The sequence below is a fragment of the Phyllostomus discolor genome, chromosome 3 (assembly GCF_004126475.2).
Source record: "Phyllostomus discolor isolate MPI-MPIP mPhyDis1 chromosome 3, mPhyDis1.pri.v3, whole genome shotgun sequence".
NCBI lineage: Eukaryota > Metazoa > Chordata > Mammalia > Chiroptera > Phyllostomidae > Phyllostomus > Phyllostomus discolor.
The window spans coordinates 152,403,041-152,420,533 of NC_040905.2; the positions used below are offsets into that span (position 1 = coordinate 152,403,041).

Genomic DNA, 17,493 nt, shown 5'->3' on the forward strand with positions numbered 1-17,493 from the left:
CTTGCCATTAACTTTGATGTTACCTGTAGGCCTTTTGTAGATGCTCTTTATGAGGATGAAGAAGTTCCTTTCTATTCCCAGTTTGCTGAGCATTTTTACCATGAAAGAATACTGAATTTTCTCAAATGTTTTTGTCTATTGAGATGATCATTTGGCTTTTGTCATTCTCTTAATAAGTTCTATTGCACTACCTGATATTCAGACGTTAAACCAGTCTTACATTCTTGGGATAAATCCCACTTGATCATGGTATAAATTTTTATATCTTGCTGGATTCATTTGGCTAGTATATTATAGAGGATTTTAGCATCAAAAGGGATAGCTGTCTGAGTTTTCTTTTCTTCTGATGTCTTTGCCTCATTTGTTTTTTTTTTTAATTTTATTTATTTATTTTTAGAAAGGGGAAGGAAGGGAGAAAGAGAGGGAGAGAAGCATCAATGTGTAGTTGTCTCGCACATGTCCCCTACTGGGGACCTGGCCCACAACCCAAGCATGTGCCCTAGACTGCAAATCAAACTGGCAACCCTTTGTTTCGCAGGTCAGCACTCAATCCCCTGAGCCACACAAGTCAGGGCTGCCTCATTTGTTTTTAATCAGGATAATATTACTGACTTCACAGAATAAGATGGAAAAGGTTACCTCCTTTTCTGGTTTTTGAAAGAATTTGTTAAGAATTGTTGTTAAGAATTCACTGGTAAAATCATCATCTGGGCCTGGACTTTATTTTGTGAGAAGCATCTTGATTACTTAGTCAATCTCTTTACTTGTTATAGGTCTATCCATATTTTCTGTTTCTTCTTTATCATTTTTGATAATGTGTCTTTCTACAAATTTGTCTATTTCATCTAAATTATCAAATTTGTTGGCATATATAGTTGTTCACAATATTCTCTTTAATTTTATTTCTATAATGTCAGTAGGTTGTGCCCCCTCTTTCATTCACAGTTTTAAAAATTTGGGTCTTCTCCCTTTTTTCCTTGGTCAGTCTAGCTAAATGTTATTAATTTAGTTATCTTTTCAAAGATTAACTTTGATTTCACTGATTTCCTCTTGTTTTATATTATTATTTTATTTCTACTGTAGACTGTATTGTTTCTTCTATTTGTTTTAGGTTTAGTTTGGTCTTCTTTTTCTAGTTTCTTAAGATGGAGGTTAGGTTATTAATTTGAGGGGTTTTTAAAAAATATATGTGACTACTGCTATAAACTTCCCTCTTAAGCACTGTGTTAGCTACATCCCATAGGTTTGTTATGCTGTTTTAATTTTCATTCCTTTTAAATTATTTTCTAATTCCCCTGTAATTTCTTTTTGACCTATTGGTTATTTCAGAGAATATAGTTTAATTATCAGATATTTTTAAATTTTTCCAATATTCTGTTATTGATTTCTGTTTAATCTCACTGTAGTGAGAAAAATCACACAATGTATTATTTCAATCCTTTTTTTAAGTTACTGAGGCTTGTTTTATGACCTACCATATGATTTACCTCTGAAACTATTTCATGCACACTTGAGAAGAACATGTATTCTATTGCTGATGAGTGGGGTGTTCTATAGATGTCTGGTTTGTTTTTAGGACTGTTCAAGTCTTCTTTTCATTTGTTGATCTTCCAAGTTGTTCTGCCCATTACTGAAAGTGGCGCATGGAAGTCTCCAAATATTATTGCTATTTCATTCTTCAATTCTGTCAGTTTTTGTTTCATGTAAACTGGAGTGCTATTGCTAGTGCTATTGTTTGATATTCCTGGTGGATTAACCTTTTTATCATTACAAGATGTTCCCCTTTATCTCCAGTAATACTTTTGTTCTAAAGTCTATCTTGTCTGACATTAGTATATTCATCCAGTGTTTTTTGTTTGCCACATGAATGGTGTACTTTTCTACCCTTTTTCTTCCAATCTACTAGTGTCCTTTATTGTCTAGTGTGTTTTCTATACATAGTATAGGGTTGGATCTTGCTAGGGTTTTTTAATCCAATCTGACAATCTGCCTTTTGATTAGATTACTTAAACCACTCTTTTTTTTATTTTAATCATTGTTCAAGTACAGTTTTCTCCCTTTTACTCCCAATCCAGCCCACCCACCAAACCACTCTTATTTAAGGAATTATTGATATGGTGGTATAGGCATTTTGCTTTTTGTTTTTATATGCCTCATTCCTTTCCCATTCCCCTCCCCTTCATTTATTGCTTTTGCATTAAGTGGGTATTTTTTAATGTAACATTTTAATTTATTTAATGATTGCTTAATTATATATTTTTTTAGTTTTTTCCTTAGTGGTTTCTCTAGGGCTTATAATATACATCTTAACTTAGCAAACTCTACTTCAGATTTACACCAAATTAATATAAAAAACTCATTCCTGTACAGCTCTGTTCATTCTCCCATTTTCTGTGTATGTTATTTTATAAATCCAACAATACATTGTTATAATTACTTTATATAATCTTGAATCTTTTAAAGAGTCTAAGAAAAGAAAGTGTGTACATACTTCTATATTTCTAGCGTTTGCTCTACAGTATGTAATGAAATAACAGTGAGTATGTGTGTGTGCATGTAATTTGCGAATATAATGCTAGAGTTTCAGTGGAAAGATAATTATGTGATAATACTGGGCAAATACTGAATAAGAAAACCTACAAAAGAGTAAAGCTTTAAGATATTTAAACATTTTATAGGGAAGAACTTTTGGGATAATGAAATAAAGAGCTTGGTGAGTCCTCTAGCTAGCAAAAGAGTTTAACTGGTGAAAAAAAAAAATTTACAAATCATAAAAACTATGAAAATTGTCCTAAAAAGGCAAAGGAGAAACTTTCACTCAAGAAAACTTACTAATCAAGATGGAGGCATAGGTAGAAACCCTTTGCTTCCTTGCACAACCAAAAGGAGGATAGCCACGAATTTAAAATCAATAAACAACCAGAAGTGCCAGAAAAATCAAACTGCATGGAACTCCGACAACCAAGGAAATAAAGAAACAGTCAACCAGACTGGCAAGAGGGGTGAGAGACAGAACCTGACCCAAGGCGCTGGGTCATGTGGACAGGGTTGTCTGAGAGAATCCCAAAAGAGGTGGTGGGGGGCAGCGCACGGGGCTGGCTGCAGTAAAGTGGCAGACCTCTCCAGCGGGTGACCAAATGGTAAACAAAGACTCAGAGCTGACTGTCGACTACAGGTGGGTGTTTGCCATGGCAGAGGAAATTCCCAGTCTCACACAAGAGTTCTTTGAAAAGTGCACTAGAGCAGAGCAGGCGAGCTGCATTGTTCCCTCTCTGGCCCCTCCCCACAGGCAGTGCCAGAGCACAGCAAAGAGTGTTGCCCTGCCCTGGCAAATACCTAAGGCCCTGCCCCCTTACAACTTAACAGTTGCACAGAGACAAAGAAATATGGCCCAAATGAAAGAACAGAACAAAACTCCAGAGAAAGAGCTAAGTGATGAGGAGACAGTCAACCTATCTGATGGGAGAGTTTAAAGCCCTGGTAATCAAAATGCTCACAGAACTGATTGAGCTTGATCGAAAAATGAAAAAACAAATGAAAGATACCCAAAGTGAAATAAAGCAAAATATTCAGGGAACCAACAGTGACAGGAGGGAAACTAGGACTCAAATCAACAATTCGAAACAAAAGGAACAAATAAACATTCAACTGGAAGAGAATGAAGAAACAAGAATTCAAAAAAATGAAGACAGGCTTAGGAACCTCTGGGACAACCTGAAACGTTCCAACATCCAAATTATAGGGGTGCCAAAAGGAGAAGAACAACAGCAAGAAATTGAAAACTTATTTGAACAAATAATGAAGGAAAACTTCCCTAATCTGATGAAGAAAATAGACTTCCAAGAAGTCCAGGAAGCCCGGAGAGTCCCAAAGAAGTTGGACCCAAAGAGGAACATACCAAGGCACATCATCATTAAGTTACCCAAGAATAAAGGTAAAGAGAGAATCTTAAAAGCAGCAAGAGGAAAGGAGAGAGTTACCTACAAAGGAATGCCCATAAGGCTGTCAGCTGATTTCTAAAAAAAACCTTGCAGGCAAGAAAGGGCTAGAAAGAAGTATTTAAAGTCATGTAGGAAAGGACCTACATCCAAGATTGCTCTATCCAGCAAAGCTATCATTTAGAATGGAACGGTATATAAAGTGCTTCTCAGATAAGGTGTTAAAGGAGTCCATCATCCCAAGCCCTTATTATATGAAATGTTAAAGGGATTTATCTAAGAAATTAAAGAAGATAAAAAACTATGAACAATGACAACAAACTCACAACTATCAACAAATGAACCTAAAAAAAGAAAAATAACAAAAACAAAACCAAGCAAACTAGAATAGGAACAGAATCAGATAAATGGATATCACACAGAGGGTTTTCAGTGGGGAGGGGGAAGGGAGGAATAGAAGGGAAAAGGTACAGGGAAGAAGAAGCACAATTGGTAGGCATAAAATAGATGGGGAAAGGTCAAAAATGGTATAGGAAACAGAATTCAAAGAACTTATATGTAAAACCCATGGACATGAACTAAGAGTGGGGGGAATGCTGTGAGGGTTAGGGGTGCAGAACGGAGTGGGGATAAAGGGGGAAAAATTGGGAAAACTGTAATAGCATAATCAATAAAATATACTTAAAAAAAGAAAACTTAACTAATCAACAAATTAAAAACTGTGGCACTTTAAATGACACCATCAGAAAGACAAAGACAACCCATACAATGGGAGAAAATTTTGCAGATCACATATCTGATAAAGGAGTTTTATCTAGAATATATTAAAAAACTCTTATAACTCAACAATAAAAAGATAAAACCCCAATGGACAAAAGAGCTGAACAAAGACTTCTCTAAAAAAAACCATACAATGGCCTGTAAACACATGACGAGATGCTCAATATTATTTATTAGTCATCAGGAAACTGCAAATCAAAACCATATTGTATAATACACACTAGGATAAATATAATAAAAAGCACAGATGATAATTGTTAGCAGACATAATTGAAGAATTATAATGCTCATATACTTTTGTTGGTAACATAAAATGATGCTGCCTCTTTGGAAAACAGTTTGGAAGTTCCTCAAAATATTAAAATTGGAGTTGCCATATGACCTAGCAATTGTACTCTGAAGTATACACCCAATAGAAATGAAAATATGCATCCACACAAAAACTTATACATGAATATTCATAACATTTTTCATAACAGCAAAAAAAGTTGAATTCAACTGTCCATCACCTGAAGAATAGATGAATAAAAGCTGATTTTTCCATGCAACAGAATATTATTCAAGAAGAAAAAGAAGTGAAGATTAATGGTATAATATGGATGAATTTCAAAAATATTAAACTAAGTGAAAAAAGCCAGACACAAAGGGCCACACAGTGTATGATTCCATTTATATGACGTGTCCAGAATAGGTAAATCTGCAGATAGAAAGATTAGGTTTGCCTAGGGCTGGAGGGGTTGGGAGAAAATGGGGAGTGAATGTTGGTGTGTATGGATGGGGATTTCTTTTTAGGGTGATGGAAGTGTTCTCAAATTGATTGTGGTGATAGTTGTACAACTCTACGAATGTACTAAAAATCATTCAAGTGTATGCTTGAAATGGTTAAATTGTATGGTATGTAAATTTTATCAAGCTATTGAAGAAAATCTAAACTTTTTTAAAGAATAAAATCTCAATTTCAGTAAGAATGTATACTATCTTTAATGCTCATCAAAACTCCTGCACAGTTAAGATTATTAGCATCATTTTACAAACGAGCAGATTCAGACAGATAATATCACCAGGAGTCATATAACAGTTAGGAGACAGGACTGGTATTAAAATCCAGGTCAATTTGTCTCCAAATTATCTGTTCTTCCTATTACACCATGCCATCTGAAGCTGGGACTTCATCGATATTAAGGGACAAAAATTTACAGAAAAATAAATGTAGAAATCCACACAAATTGCATACTTGGAGTCAGCTCAATATAAAGGTTCGATTAAATTCCTACTTCAACAATAGTTCTTCTCTTTCAATACAGAGATCAATCCTGACTAAAAGATGAGCTAAAATTTCAACACCATTAAAATTTTAAATAAAATTTAATGTCAAATTAGCCAGGAAACATTGACTAGTGTAAAATTTTTCAGAGAATGAAGAAGAGGTTTGATCAATGACAAGGATTAAGAAGAATTAACTAGGCTTGAAAGCTGCTATTACAATTAGCAGTGTTATAATTTTGTACTGACATGTCTGGCTAAGGGCCTTGTAGCCAATAGAAACTTAATAGTTAGGTTTATGAATCAACTAATAACCAGAAACATCATCCTTATTTTATAGCTAACAAATTTACTTTCCTAATAAATTGCTTTAGTTTTATAAATGAAACTTCCATTCTTCATTCATATACCAAAAGCATTTGTTTTGCTTTGTCTTTAATGTAGATGTACTTATATTTAAATTTCATTCCCAAAGCTATTAGTTCTATTAATAGCCTTTGGATGAGCAAGAAATTCTAGCATAAAAACAGAATCCATCACCTAAATAAACAAAACCCTTGCATTAAAAACAAAGTGCCAACCAAAGATAAAACACGAAGTTTCTAATTTTTAATTAACATGTTTTCCCATATGAGATAGAGGATATGTTTGGGTGAAATATTAAATTGTTGATTCAACAAATCCCATGAAATTATACATCCATAGAAGTTACTAAGGTTGTTTTTTTTATAAATATCTACATATCTTTTTTTTTAAGATTTTATTTATTTATTTTTAGAGGGGGAAGGGATGGAGAAAGAGAGAGAGAGAGAGAAACATCAATGTACAGTTGCTAGGGATCATGGCCTGCAACCCAGGCATGTACCCTGACTGGGAATCGAACCTGCGACATTTTGGTTCGCAGCCCACACTCAATCCACTGAGCAACACCAGCCAGGGCTAGGTTTGTTTTTTTTTTTTAATAAAATCAGTACTTTGGCAACAGTCCTGAACAATTTAAACTCTCGTAAGTTTTTAAACTTTTAATTTGAATATATTTTAAGCCATTCCAAAGGAATTCTGAGTAAAAACAGGGGAGCGCTGGAACCTGTGTGTCACAGCATGCACATCTGCTCCACAGCTCTCCTATTTCCATTGTCTCCTCTACCCAGCACCTACCACACACACCCTGTGCATTTTTAAGGACCCAAGGAGAGCTTGCTCAGCTGATCTGGTCAGTGTCCATAATCATCACCACCTGCAGCTTTTCCTAGACCATATTAATGACATCTAATATCTCTTCATAAAACCGTTTATAGTTTCTATCCCTCTGTGCTTGCCTATGCTGCTTCCATGGATGTAAGCATTCCATCATCCCAACTATTTATCTCATATGATGAAATGTCGCCCTCCCTTAAGTAGCTTTACAATCAGTTTACTTTTCAGTAGATGCTACTTTCCAATCTGAATGCAGGCCTTGACACAATGCCCCTCCCTCTCTCTCTCTCTTTCATACACACACACAAACACACACAATAGCATTTTACTTTTCACAAGTCAAGAACAATATTTGAATTTTCAAAAGTTAATATATAAGAATTTCAAAAAGCTTTATACTTATATTACCAACTTAGAAAGCCAGCATAAAGTTAACATTTAAATAAACACACACATCTGATGAATACTATTAAGCATTAAATTTTTACAGAACATTAAGAGAGACAAAGTGTTTATGTTATAAAAAACAATGCTCATATAAATACTACTACTATTCTGGGTGAAAACAGGAATCCACAACTTTTTGGTAGAACTTAGAATGAAATATTTTTAGCCCATTAGTTTCAGATGCCTCCTGCAAAATCAGAAACATGTCCTTCTAAAGCAAACCTGATAGATTATTTGAAGCTAAATATTATCAAGAAATACTAACTTCATCACAAAGCATAGTAATCAAAGTACTTTTCCAAATCCTATCTAATGCTAGCAATCATTATTATTATATAATCATCCAAGCCCCCAAAGCATAGGGAAAAAATATATACTTGACCATTTTCAATCACAAGTTCTTTAGAGAATAAAATATTCTTTGAGCAAAACCTCATGAGAACTAGAATTCCCTTTCCAATATATGGTCTCTCCTAGAGCTGTAACTAAATATTACTGAGTGGCAGAAAAACAAATCTCAAGAAATGATGGACTTAAAAAAATTTCATTGTAGGAAGCACAAAGCAAGTTCTAATAATACCAATTTGAAAATGATAGCTCCCCAGCTTCAAGAGAAGCAGATATAAAAACTCACAGTAATGACTAAAAGACCCAACTGGATCTGTGGAGCCTCTGAACTTTAATAAGCGTGATCACTGAGCAGCTTAAACTAGAAATTCGGTTTTATTTAGCACTTGATTAAATCATTATTAAATTCATAGATCTTGAAATTAATAGTTCAATTTTAATCAAAACTTTTAAAGTAAAATTCAATACTATATTACACGGAACATGAAACTAATTTTGTTAAATCCTTAGATGTCCAATGTTGAAATTTTATTAATTCTATGACATTAAAGATAAGAATATACTATTCACTTACTAATCATAAATTTAATTATTAATTTCATTAATATAAAAGCACAATTAAATTCAGCTGGGTTTATACTTTGGACGTTTCCAAAATTATGCTCTATGTTTGTATTATATCTCTTGACACAGGGGAGCTATCACTTTCCAAGTGGTTTATTAACACTTTGTGTATCCTGACCAAGTTGATCTCTAAGGCTCTAAAAGGCTATAATGCACTACATTACACAGCTGTTATTTTTAAGTCTCAAAACTTCCTGAAGTGTTTGCATATTATTAATAATACCTTTATCTCTCTCGTAAACCTACAGAGGAAAGAAGCTTTAATTTTCTCTTGCAATGCAACAGAGAGAATAAAAACTAAGACTTGAATAATGGCCATGAACATGACCTAAACTAGAAAACAAGCTGTTATCTCAAAGGGAGAGAAAAATTACCTGTAGGTAATTTCTGCTTCCCACCTATTTTCTATAAAATATTGAAACTATTATGGTCAAGAGAAACAGAACTGTGGGAAAGACACACTGGGATACACAGAGTTATGAAATGTCATTGAAACAAAGTTTGATTTCCAAAACAAAAGGTAAAAGCTTCCTAAGTCATTTTCTCTTTGGTCAAAAACAATTATGAATTCAAAGCAAAAATTCACAGCCAGACTTTGAGGATGCAGAAGTAAATTAACTCCATTTTCTGTGGTTTAAACTTTTTAATTTGATAGATATCTCTTTACACAACAATTTTTAAAAACTTCCTACCTGCCCCTCAAAAGCCACTAATCTATTTAAAGGAAAAAAAAAAGGCAATAAGGGATTATGTATGACAAAAATACTTTTAGAAAAATGGTAATTTTTTATAAAAACAAAAACACTGTACTTACTATTTAATGTAATACTATTTCTTTCAAATAAATACTCATTAAATAATTTTAAAATTTCATATTATAGTCAGGTAAAGAGGTAGAGCAACAGTTCTAATCAGCATAAAGCAGAGCAAGTTAAAAGAAGAAAGATAACAGTGAAGGAAAAAAAGGAGGAAAACAAAACAAAGATGGAAGAAAATAAGACATAAAGCTAGATAGGGGCTTAAGAGAGATAAAAAAATGTAGAGTAAACTATAAATAGTTAGGTTGAACTATATGAACTGTAAATCATTTAGGCTGCAACCTGAATAAGTTTCTTGAACATCCCATTAGCTCTTCAACACCTAACTATTCACAGGTCTTCAACTGCTTTCAGTAATGTATCAAGCTTTGAAAAAACAATCTACAATCTTCAGCACTATGATCAGACAACAGCGTTCTATAGGATGAAATGCCAAGGGCCCAGACGAGCAAAAGGAGGTTGCTAGTGAGCTACAACTTGCCTTATTGGAGGCCACTTACCAAATTGTAAATGGTAAAGAGCAAAAACTGGCTGGCACCAAGTAAATTTTTTTAAGCACAAAGCACCCATACCCTCAGCAGTGAATTAATCCAGTCTTTTCTTTTCTGTCTACTGAGTGGAGTGCTAGGGAACCAGAATGAGAAGGATGCATGCAATCTGTATTGCTGACTGTCTTTACTGTTACATTCTGTTACAACTCTGGCTCACTTACCAAACTGCGTACAATGTCTGAGCAAGCAGACCAGTCCAAGGCTCAGCTCAATGACTCTGACATGGTTTTACCCACCACAGACTCACACCCCTGGCTCAGCAGTTAAGAGGTAACAGCCCATGAAATTCAGGGTAGCACATAACAGTATGCAGGCACCAGAGTACGCAACACAGAGAGCTTAAGGCTTTCTAAAACCTCACATCCACGGCAGTGAAACAACAAATTCAACTACAGAGCAAGCAATACCAACCCCTAAATCAGAACACATTGACTACCTTCAGTTGCATGAAGAATGTATATAAAACTAGATCACTTAAAAATGACAGTTTCAAGTTTAACCTATCATTACCTTTCTGTCTGGGCAAAACTGATTTGGCCACCACTTCTTAGTATTATAACTTAGTATTAGAATTACAGTATAACCTCAAGTTTTTTAACAAGGAGAAAAAAGACTCATTTCCCTCCACAAATGATATCACTAAGAGTTGTGGGATATAATTGAAATTGAAGTAGCCAAGTGCCTGAGGAAGGGGTGTGTGTGTTTGGGTGGGTGGGTGTGTGTGTGTGTGTAGAATAAGACAAAGAGGAAATTGGATATTACTATACACTTTATGCCCTCTCTGTTATGGTTCCCAGAAAACTGCAGAGTAGGAGAATATTGCATCAACCAAAGAAATCCACCTAATAAATGTTTCTGAGGCAAGAACTAGAGTGTAATCCTGGTATGTAACATGAATTAAGCTAACCTCAATGCAATCACAGTTTTTAGGACAGACAGTACACACCAGCTCTGGTGCATGTTATGGTAAAAAAGCCAAGCAAAGCACTAAAGACACACCCAGTGAGTCAGGGGCAGAACTCCGACATTAGATAGAAAATAAAGTGGGAAAGATGAGACCACTGTGCAGTGTGAAAGCTGCACAGGTTGCAAGGCTGTCACAGCACAATGTTACAGGATGTACAGGAATTCTTCAATAGAAAAAAGAGAAGGAGCGTTTTAATCAATGTGGGTAAAAAGTACTGAAAACCTGAACAAAACCAAGAAGATATGATAATACATCATGTGTTTAGGAAGCCAAAGTACTCTACTGTGGCTGAAGTAAGGCAATGGAAAAGAAGCTAGAAAAGTTAACGTGGAGCCAAAGAAAAGGGCCTTCGACAAAAAGCTGGACTTCGTTCTGAGAGCAATAGGCAGACATTGGTGGTTTTTGAATGAACGGTGACAAGAACAGATCAACGTGTTAGATAAATTTGGTGACGGTGTGAAAGCTAGTTTACTGCAGAATGGAAACAAAGTGACCAGGTGCAAATCACTACAAAGAGGAGTCTTCCAAATCATTAGACCTGCTAGGTACAAACCCTGACTCCCCCACCCACCCAGGTGACATTGTTTTATGCACCTAAAAATAAAAAAGATAAGTAAAAACTACTGAGTAAATTTTAAAACATTCTATAATTCAGCATTTACATATATTTGATTAGTTTTCCCAATTCCAGAAAAGAGAGGTCTTATTATGTGCATCTTAGTTGCAACAGGCATCTCTAATTTTGAAATTTTATATCAATGTCACTAAATTACTTTCATATTATCATCATGTGGCATGCCATGAGGAAAAAAACCTGTTAAACATCAAATGTGATCCAATAAAATAATTGCCATAGGGTTTTTTTTATCCTTACCATTACAAGTTCTTCCTGTAATTCACTGCAACTTTTTTCATTATACTGGAGTCTCTTTGAAAGGTCTGTAATTACTTTCTTCTGTTCCTCAATCTCTTCATTTAATTTCTTGTTTTTGGAGAAATATTCTCTTTCTAATCTGAAAAATTAAAATGTCAGAGCAAGTTTTTCAAATATGCTTTCATAAAGTCCTATTATACACCTTTAAGATAAGTGGCAAATGTATTATACACATAATGTTTTCAAGACAAAAGACTTCAATAGGTCACCTCTCATTTTTTTCAAATAAAAAGCATTGCACATTCTCAATGAAAGACTCTAAATGAATAATACCTCCCTGCCTTTTGTTAGCAGGTAGTTGTCCTATACCCATTGTTATAAGCAAGATATGTTTAGTGTTGATTTGGTCTCACTGTTATTTTTGATGAACCAAACCCACACACCACAGGTGAATTAGCTCAGAGACTGCCTCAAGACACAACAGTCTTATCAAATAATTTCCCAGTTAAAGTGTAACATTAGAAATGGAGCCAATGTTTTATTCCTGAGTGTCCATACAAGTGGAACTGGTGTGGTGGCGTGGAAAATCCAAAACAAGAATAATAAAAAAACATTCATATTCACTGTGAAAACACAGGAATTTCTTTTCAAAGGATATGCCTTCCCATTTAAATTTTGTTCAGTGTGGCATTACACTGTATTTATGTTCTTGCATGGACATATGATGAAACATAGCTTGGGATTACTTTAACCTAAAAGTTGTTGTAGATAATCCACCAAATGACTTCAAACTTCTTGAGACTAAAACTGAATGACTGGCCATCTCAACTACGCAAGAAGGTAAAGATCAAAAGAAGACATTTTCAGAAAGCAGGTTTTAAAATTTTCCTTTAATGTGTGAATTCTCAAGAAGCTACTTTACAAGGGAGTTAATCAAACAAAGAAGGCACAAAATCAGCAAACAAGTAATCTAATATAGAAGAAAAGTAGAGGGAATTCAAAGGATGATGGTGAAGGGAAGTCCCAGGATGACTGTGAAAGGGAAGCCAGAAAGCAATTTGTCCAGAATGGAGAAAGGTTGGGGTTAGGGGTCGAGAAAGGAAGGAAAAAGGGAAGGAAGGAAGGAAGTTAGGCAGGAAGGGAGGAAAGAAATGAGTATGTAGTGTGTGGAAGAAGAGTACAATGGAGATAAACAAGTAATGGCCTTAGATAACATCTAAAGGTGGAAATCAAAGAAGTGGTAGAATATAAATGTTATTTAGAAATATGAAGTTAAATATCAGAGGAAACATCAATAAGAATTAAAGGTGACTGCCTCGAATGAGTGCAAACTGGTAGCAGAGAGCCATGAGTATGAAACTACTACTTTTCACAAACTTAACAGTACTGTGTTGCATGTTAGACTATGTCCAAATGTTAATTTTCCTACCAGATTCCAACTCTATTTTTTTAAGAAAAACAAAAAAGCTCAGCCAAGAATGTAACAACGGTAACAGGAAGTTTTAACAAATAGCCATCTTTGCACTATCTTTTGCCAAGAAAGAAAATAATAATAATGCTAGTAAGTTATAATACTTTTGTTATTTTTTAAGACTTTATTTATTCATTTTTACAGATAGGGGAAGGGAGGGAGAAAGAGAGAGAAACATCAGTGTGTGGTTGCCTCTTGAGTGCCCCCCACTGGGGATCTGGCCAGGAATCTAAGCATGTGCCCTGACTGAGAATTGAACCAGCAATCCATTGGTTTGCAAGCCAGAGCTCAATCCACTGAGCCACACCAGCCAGGGCCTACTTTTGTTATTTTTATACTTTTGAGTGATATATTTAGAAAAAATTTTAAGTTCCTAAATTGAATGTGATAAAATAAACAACCTTAGATTCAGTCCACTCTGTAGCAGATTTTTGACTAGTGTTGTTTTAAACTGAATTTAAATTTAAACTACATTTAAGGATTACCATGATCTCCTTTCCCTACCATTGCTTAGCAATCAGTTACCACAGTTAATGAAGACTTGACATGTCGAAAACTCTAAAATAAAAATGGTGAAAACCTTTAGTTTAATACTGTAAGTTTTAGATGGAAAAAAATTATAACTAAGAAAATCTGATTACAGAAATATAGGATATATATAGTCTACCTAAAATTATATATAACATATATTTGTTAAAATAGTCTTATCAAATTCTCAGTTAAGCTCTTTAAACATATATATATATTCCATTTAATATGTATATATACATTCCACCTAAAACAATTTTATGCAGGGATATTCATTGTTATGAAATGAAAATGTTGACCAAAACTATAGCTCAAAAATACACACTCCACTTTTCTCCTCCTGACTTTTAATAAGAGCCTGCCTAGATCTACCTGGAAGGAAACAGAAGCTTAAGAATCTTAGCTACTGGCAAGGTTCAGTCAGCATTTTCTCTATAACCTCATCATTGTCATTCACTTAAAATTTCTATCCATCAGGTAAAACAATGTTCTATACCAAAACTTCCCACTCTCAAAGTTGTAAATTGAAGGTGTGATTATCCTAAAGACCCCAAATCTACCAAGTCTTTTATAGTACATTATCCAACCCTTAGAAATATTAATATTTTGAAAACTTAATACTCAAGAATTTGTGACTCTAAAGAGTTTTTAAATATTTTTTTTAAAATACAGTCTGAAGAAGAGTCAGAAGTACAAAGAGAAAAATGAAATAACTTATCCAGCCATCCCTCATGTCATATCATTCTTCCAACACTACAGATAATTGGAATGGAAGCTGCTGTCATGTCATGTACAAGGGAAATGAAGATGGAATGGGGAATAAAAGTCACAGTAACTATCAATAAGTAGTGAGGTTTCATTATTACTTCATGTTTATTGTTTATTATTATCTACTTTTATTATCATAGCATGGTTATATGGACAAAAAAACAGACAAAGGACATTTTGTTAAAGCATTTAGGATTGTTAGCTGGTGCTTACTTGAAATATAAAATTTGAATAAAATTCTTCAAGCACCAAAATACAAATATAATAGCAAAACAAACCCAAGGGAAAAAACTGCTTTGGGGTTCAGTAGGAAAGAACTTCTGTTGTTAGCAGACATCTTGAAATTTCTCTAGTCCAGCATTTGTAGAACTCTGTTTTTCCTCAATATCCATGACAATCACCCACCAAGCTTTAATTGCCAGGAGTATATCCTGACTTCTAAGTTTCAATTGTAGGTCCTAATCAAAGCAACAGTAAAGAAGCCTGCACTACATTCTACATAAACACCCTTCAAACATATTTTATATAAACGTGCAGATTGAGCAATGGTTCAAAGGAAATAAAGGAAGATTAGTCCATAGAATAACACTCACAGAATGTCAATTCAGACCTCTGGTCAGATGGAGGCATAGATAAACACACTGTGCCTCCTCGCACAACTACAGCAAAAACTACAACTAGACTGCAAAACAAATTATCACCCAGAGTTGTCAGAAAATTGAGCTGTATGGAAGTTTGACAACCAAGGGTTTAAAGAAGCTACACTCATCCAGATAGCTAGGAGGGGCAGAGATGCAGAGAGGTATGGAGAGGTGGAGAGTTGTGGAGAGGCGGCAGAATGGGTAGCGCCAGATTCCTCAGGACTGAGCAGTCCCAACCACAGACCAGACCACCCAGCCCAGGGTTCAATCACCAGGAAGATAAATCTCCATAACTTCTGGCTACAAATATCAGTGGGACCTGGGGCAGCTGAAGAAACTGTAGGATTTGCAGGAGACTACTATTAAAGGGCCCATAAAGGTCTCAGGACTTATACAAACCCATCCCCTCTAGGTTTCAGCACCAGGGCAACAGCTGGAAGGGCACAACTGGCATACGGGGAGAGAGTGAAATGACTGACAACAGGGCCAGAAGACAGCTTCCTCATGGGAAAACCTCCAGAGGCCAGGCAGCAACACTGTCCCTTCTCCAAGCCCTCCCACACACAGAGTCACAAGGCAGTGAAACGGGTTGCCCCCCCTGGAAATCACTTAAGGCTCCACCCCACACTATTTATAGGTGCCTCTTCTACAATAAGCCATGCTACTAAGACAGGGAATCAAAGCAGCTCTACCTAAATACACAGAAACAGAGGAAGGCTGCCAAAGTGAGGAGACAAAGAAATATGGCCCAAATGAAAGAAAAGAACAAAACTCCAGAAAAAGAACTAAAGGAAATGGAGATAAACAACCTATCAGATGCACAGTTCAAAACGCTGGCTATCAGGATGCTCAAAGAACTCGCGGGGTACTGCAACAACCTAAAAAAGACCCAGGCAGAAATGAAGGTTGCACTAAGTGAAATTAAGAAAAGTCTACAGGGAACCAATAGTGGAGGGGATGAAGCCAAGAATCAAATCAACAATCTGGAACATAAAAAAGAAAAACATTCAATCAGAACAGCAAGAAGAAAAAAATATAAAAAATGAGGATAGAATAAGGAGCCTCTGGGACATCTCCAAACTTATTAATATCTGAATCACAGGATGCCAGAAGGAGAAGAGGAAGAAATGAAAACTAATTTGGAAAAATAATGAAAGAAAACTTCTTTAATTTGGCGAAGGAAATAGACATACAAGTCCAGAAAGCACAGAGTCCCAAACAAGTTCGCCCAAAGAGGATGACACCAAGACACATCATAATTAAAATGCCAAAAATTAAAGATAAAGAATCTTAAAAGCAACAAGAGAAATGCAGAGAGTTACCTACAAAGGAGTTTCTATAAGACTGTCAGCTGATTTCTCAAAAGAAACTTTGCAGGCAAGACGGGGCTGGCAAGAAGTATTCAAAGTAATGAAAAGCAAGGACTACAACCAAGATTACTCTGTCCAGAAAAGCCATCATTTAGAATGAAAGTGTAGATAAAGTGCTTCCCAGACAAGATAAAGCTAAAGGAGTTCATCACCAAGCCATTATTACATGAAATGTTAAAGGGGCTTATTTAAGGAAAAGAAGATCAAAACTATGAACATTAAAATGGCAACAAACTCACAACTATCAACAACTGAATCTAAAAACCAAACTAAGCAAACAAACAAAACAGGAATAGAACCGTAGATATGGAGATCATTTGGAGGGTTATCAGCTGGAAAGGGGAAAGGGAAGAATGGGGGAAAAAGTACAGGGATTAAGAAGTACAAATTGGCAGGTGTGAAATAGGCAGGGGGATGTCAAGAACAGTATAGAAGAAGTAGCCAAAGAACTTATATGTATGACCCATGGACATGAACTAAGGGGGTGATTGCTGGAGGGAATGGGATACCAAGCAGAGGAGGGCAAAGGGGGCAATACTGAGACGACTCTAATAGCATAATCAATACATATATGAAAAAAGAATGTAATTTCAGTCATCCTAGAGGAAGTAAGACAATTCAAATAGGAATTACTGGCTGAAAATATAAACATTATTAATAAAGGTAATCACAGTGAAAGACTTAAATTTTTTCAAACTCTGTTTTTCAAGTGTCATCTTTATGATATTTGCCATACTCATAATAACTACTACTATTTGCATAATACTTTTCTTTTTTTTTCAAAGATTTTATTCATTTTTATTTTTAGAGAGGGAAGGGAGGGAGATAGAGAGAGAGAGAGAGAGAGAAACATCAATGTGCGGTTGCTGGGGGTTATGGCCTGCAACCCAGGCATGTACCCTAGCTGG

The 17,493-nt window shown here is 35.2% G+C and overlaps 1 protein-coding gene across 4 annotated transcripts in view; it reads right to left on the reverse strand.

Annotated features, from left to right (window-relative positions):
* CCDC171 (coiled-coil domain containing 171) overlaps positions 1-17,493 on the reverse strand; it is a 312,135-nt gene that overhangs the window by 208,708 nt on the left and 85,934 nt on the right. For all 4 annotated transcript variants that reach the window (XM_028512445.2, XM_036021569.1, XM_028512435.2 and 1 more), the window contains one exon: positions 11,808-11,946. In XM_028512445.2, the coding sequence (XP_028368246.1) occupies positions 11,808-11,946 (139 nt within the window). The remainder of the gene's footprint in view (positions 1-11,807; positions 11,947-17,493) is intronic.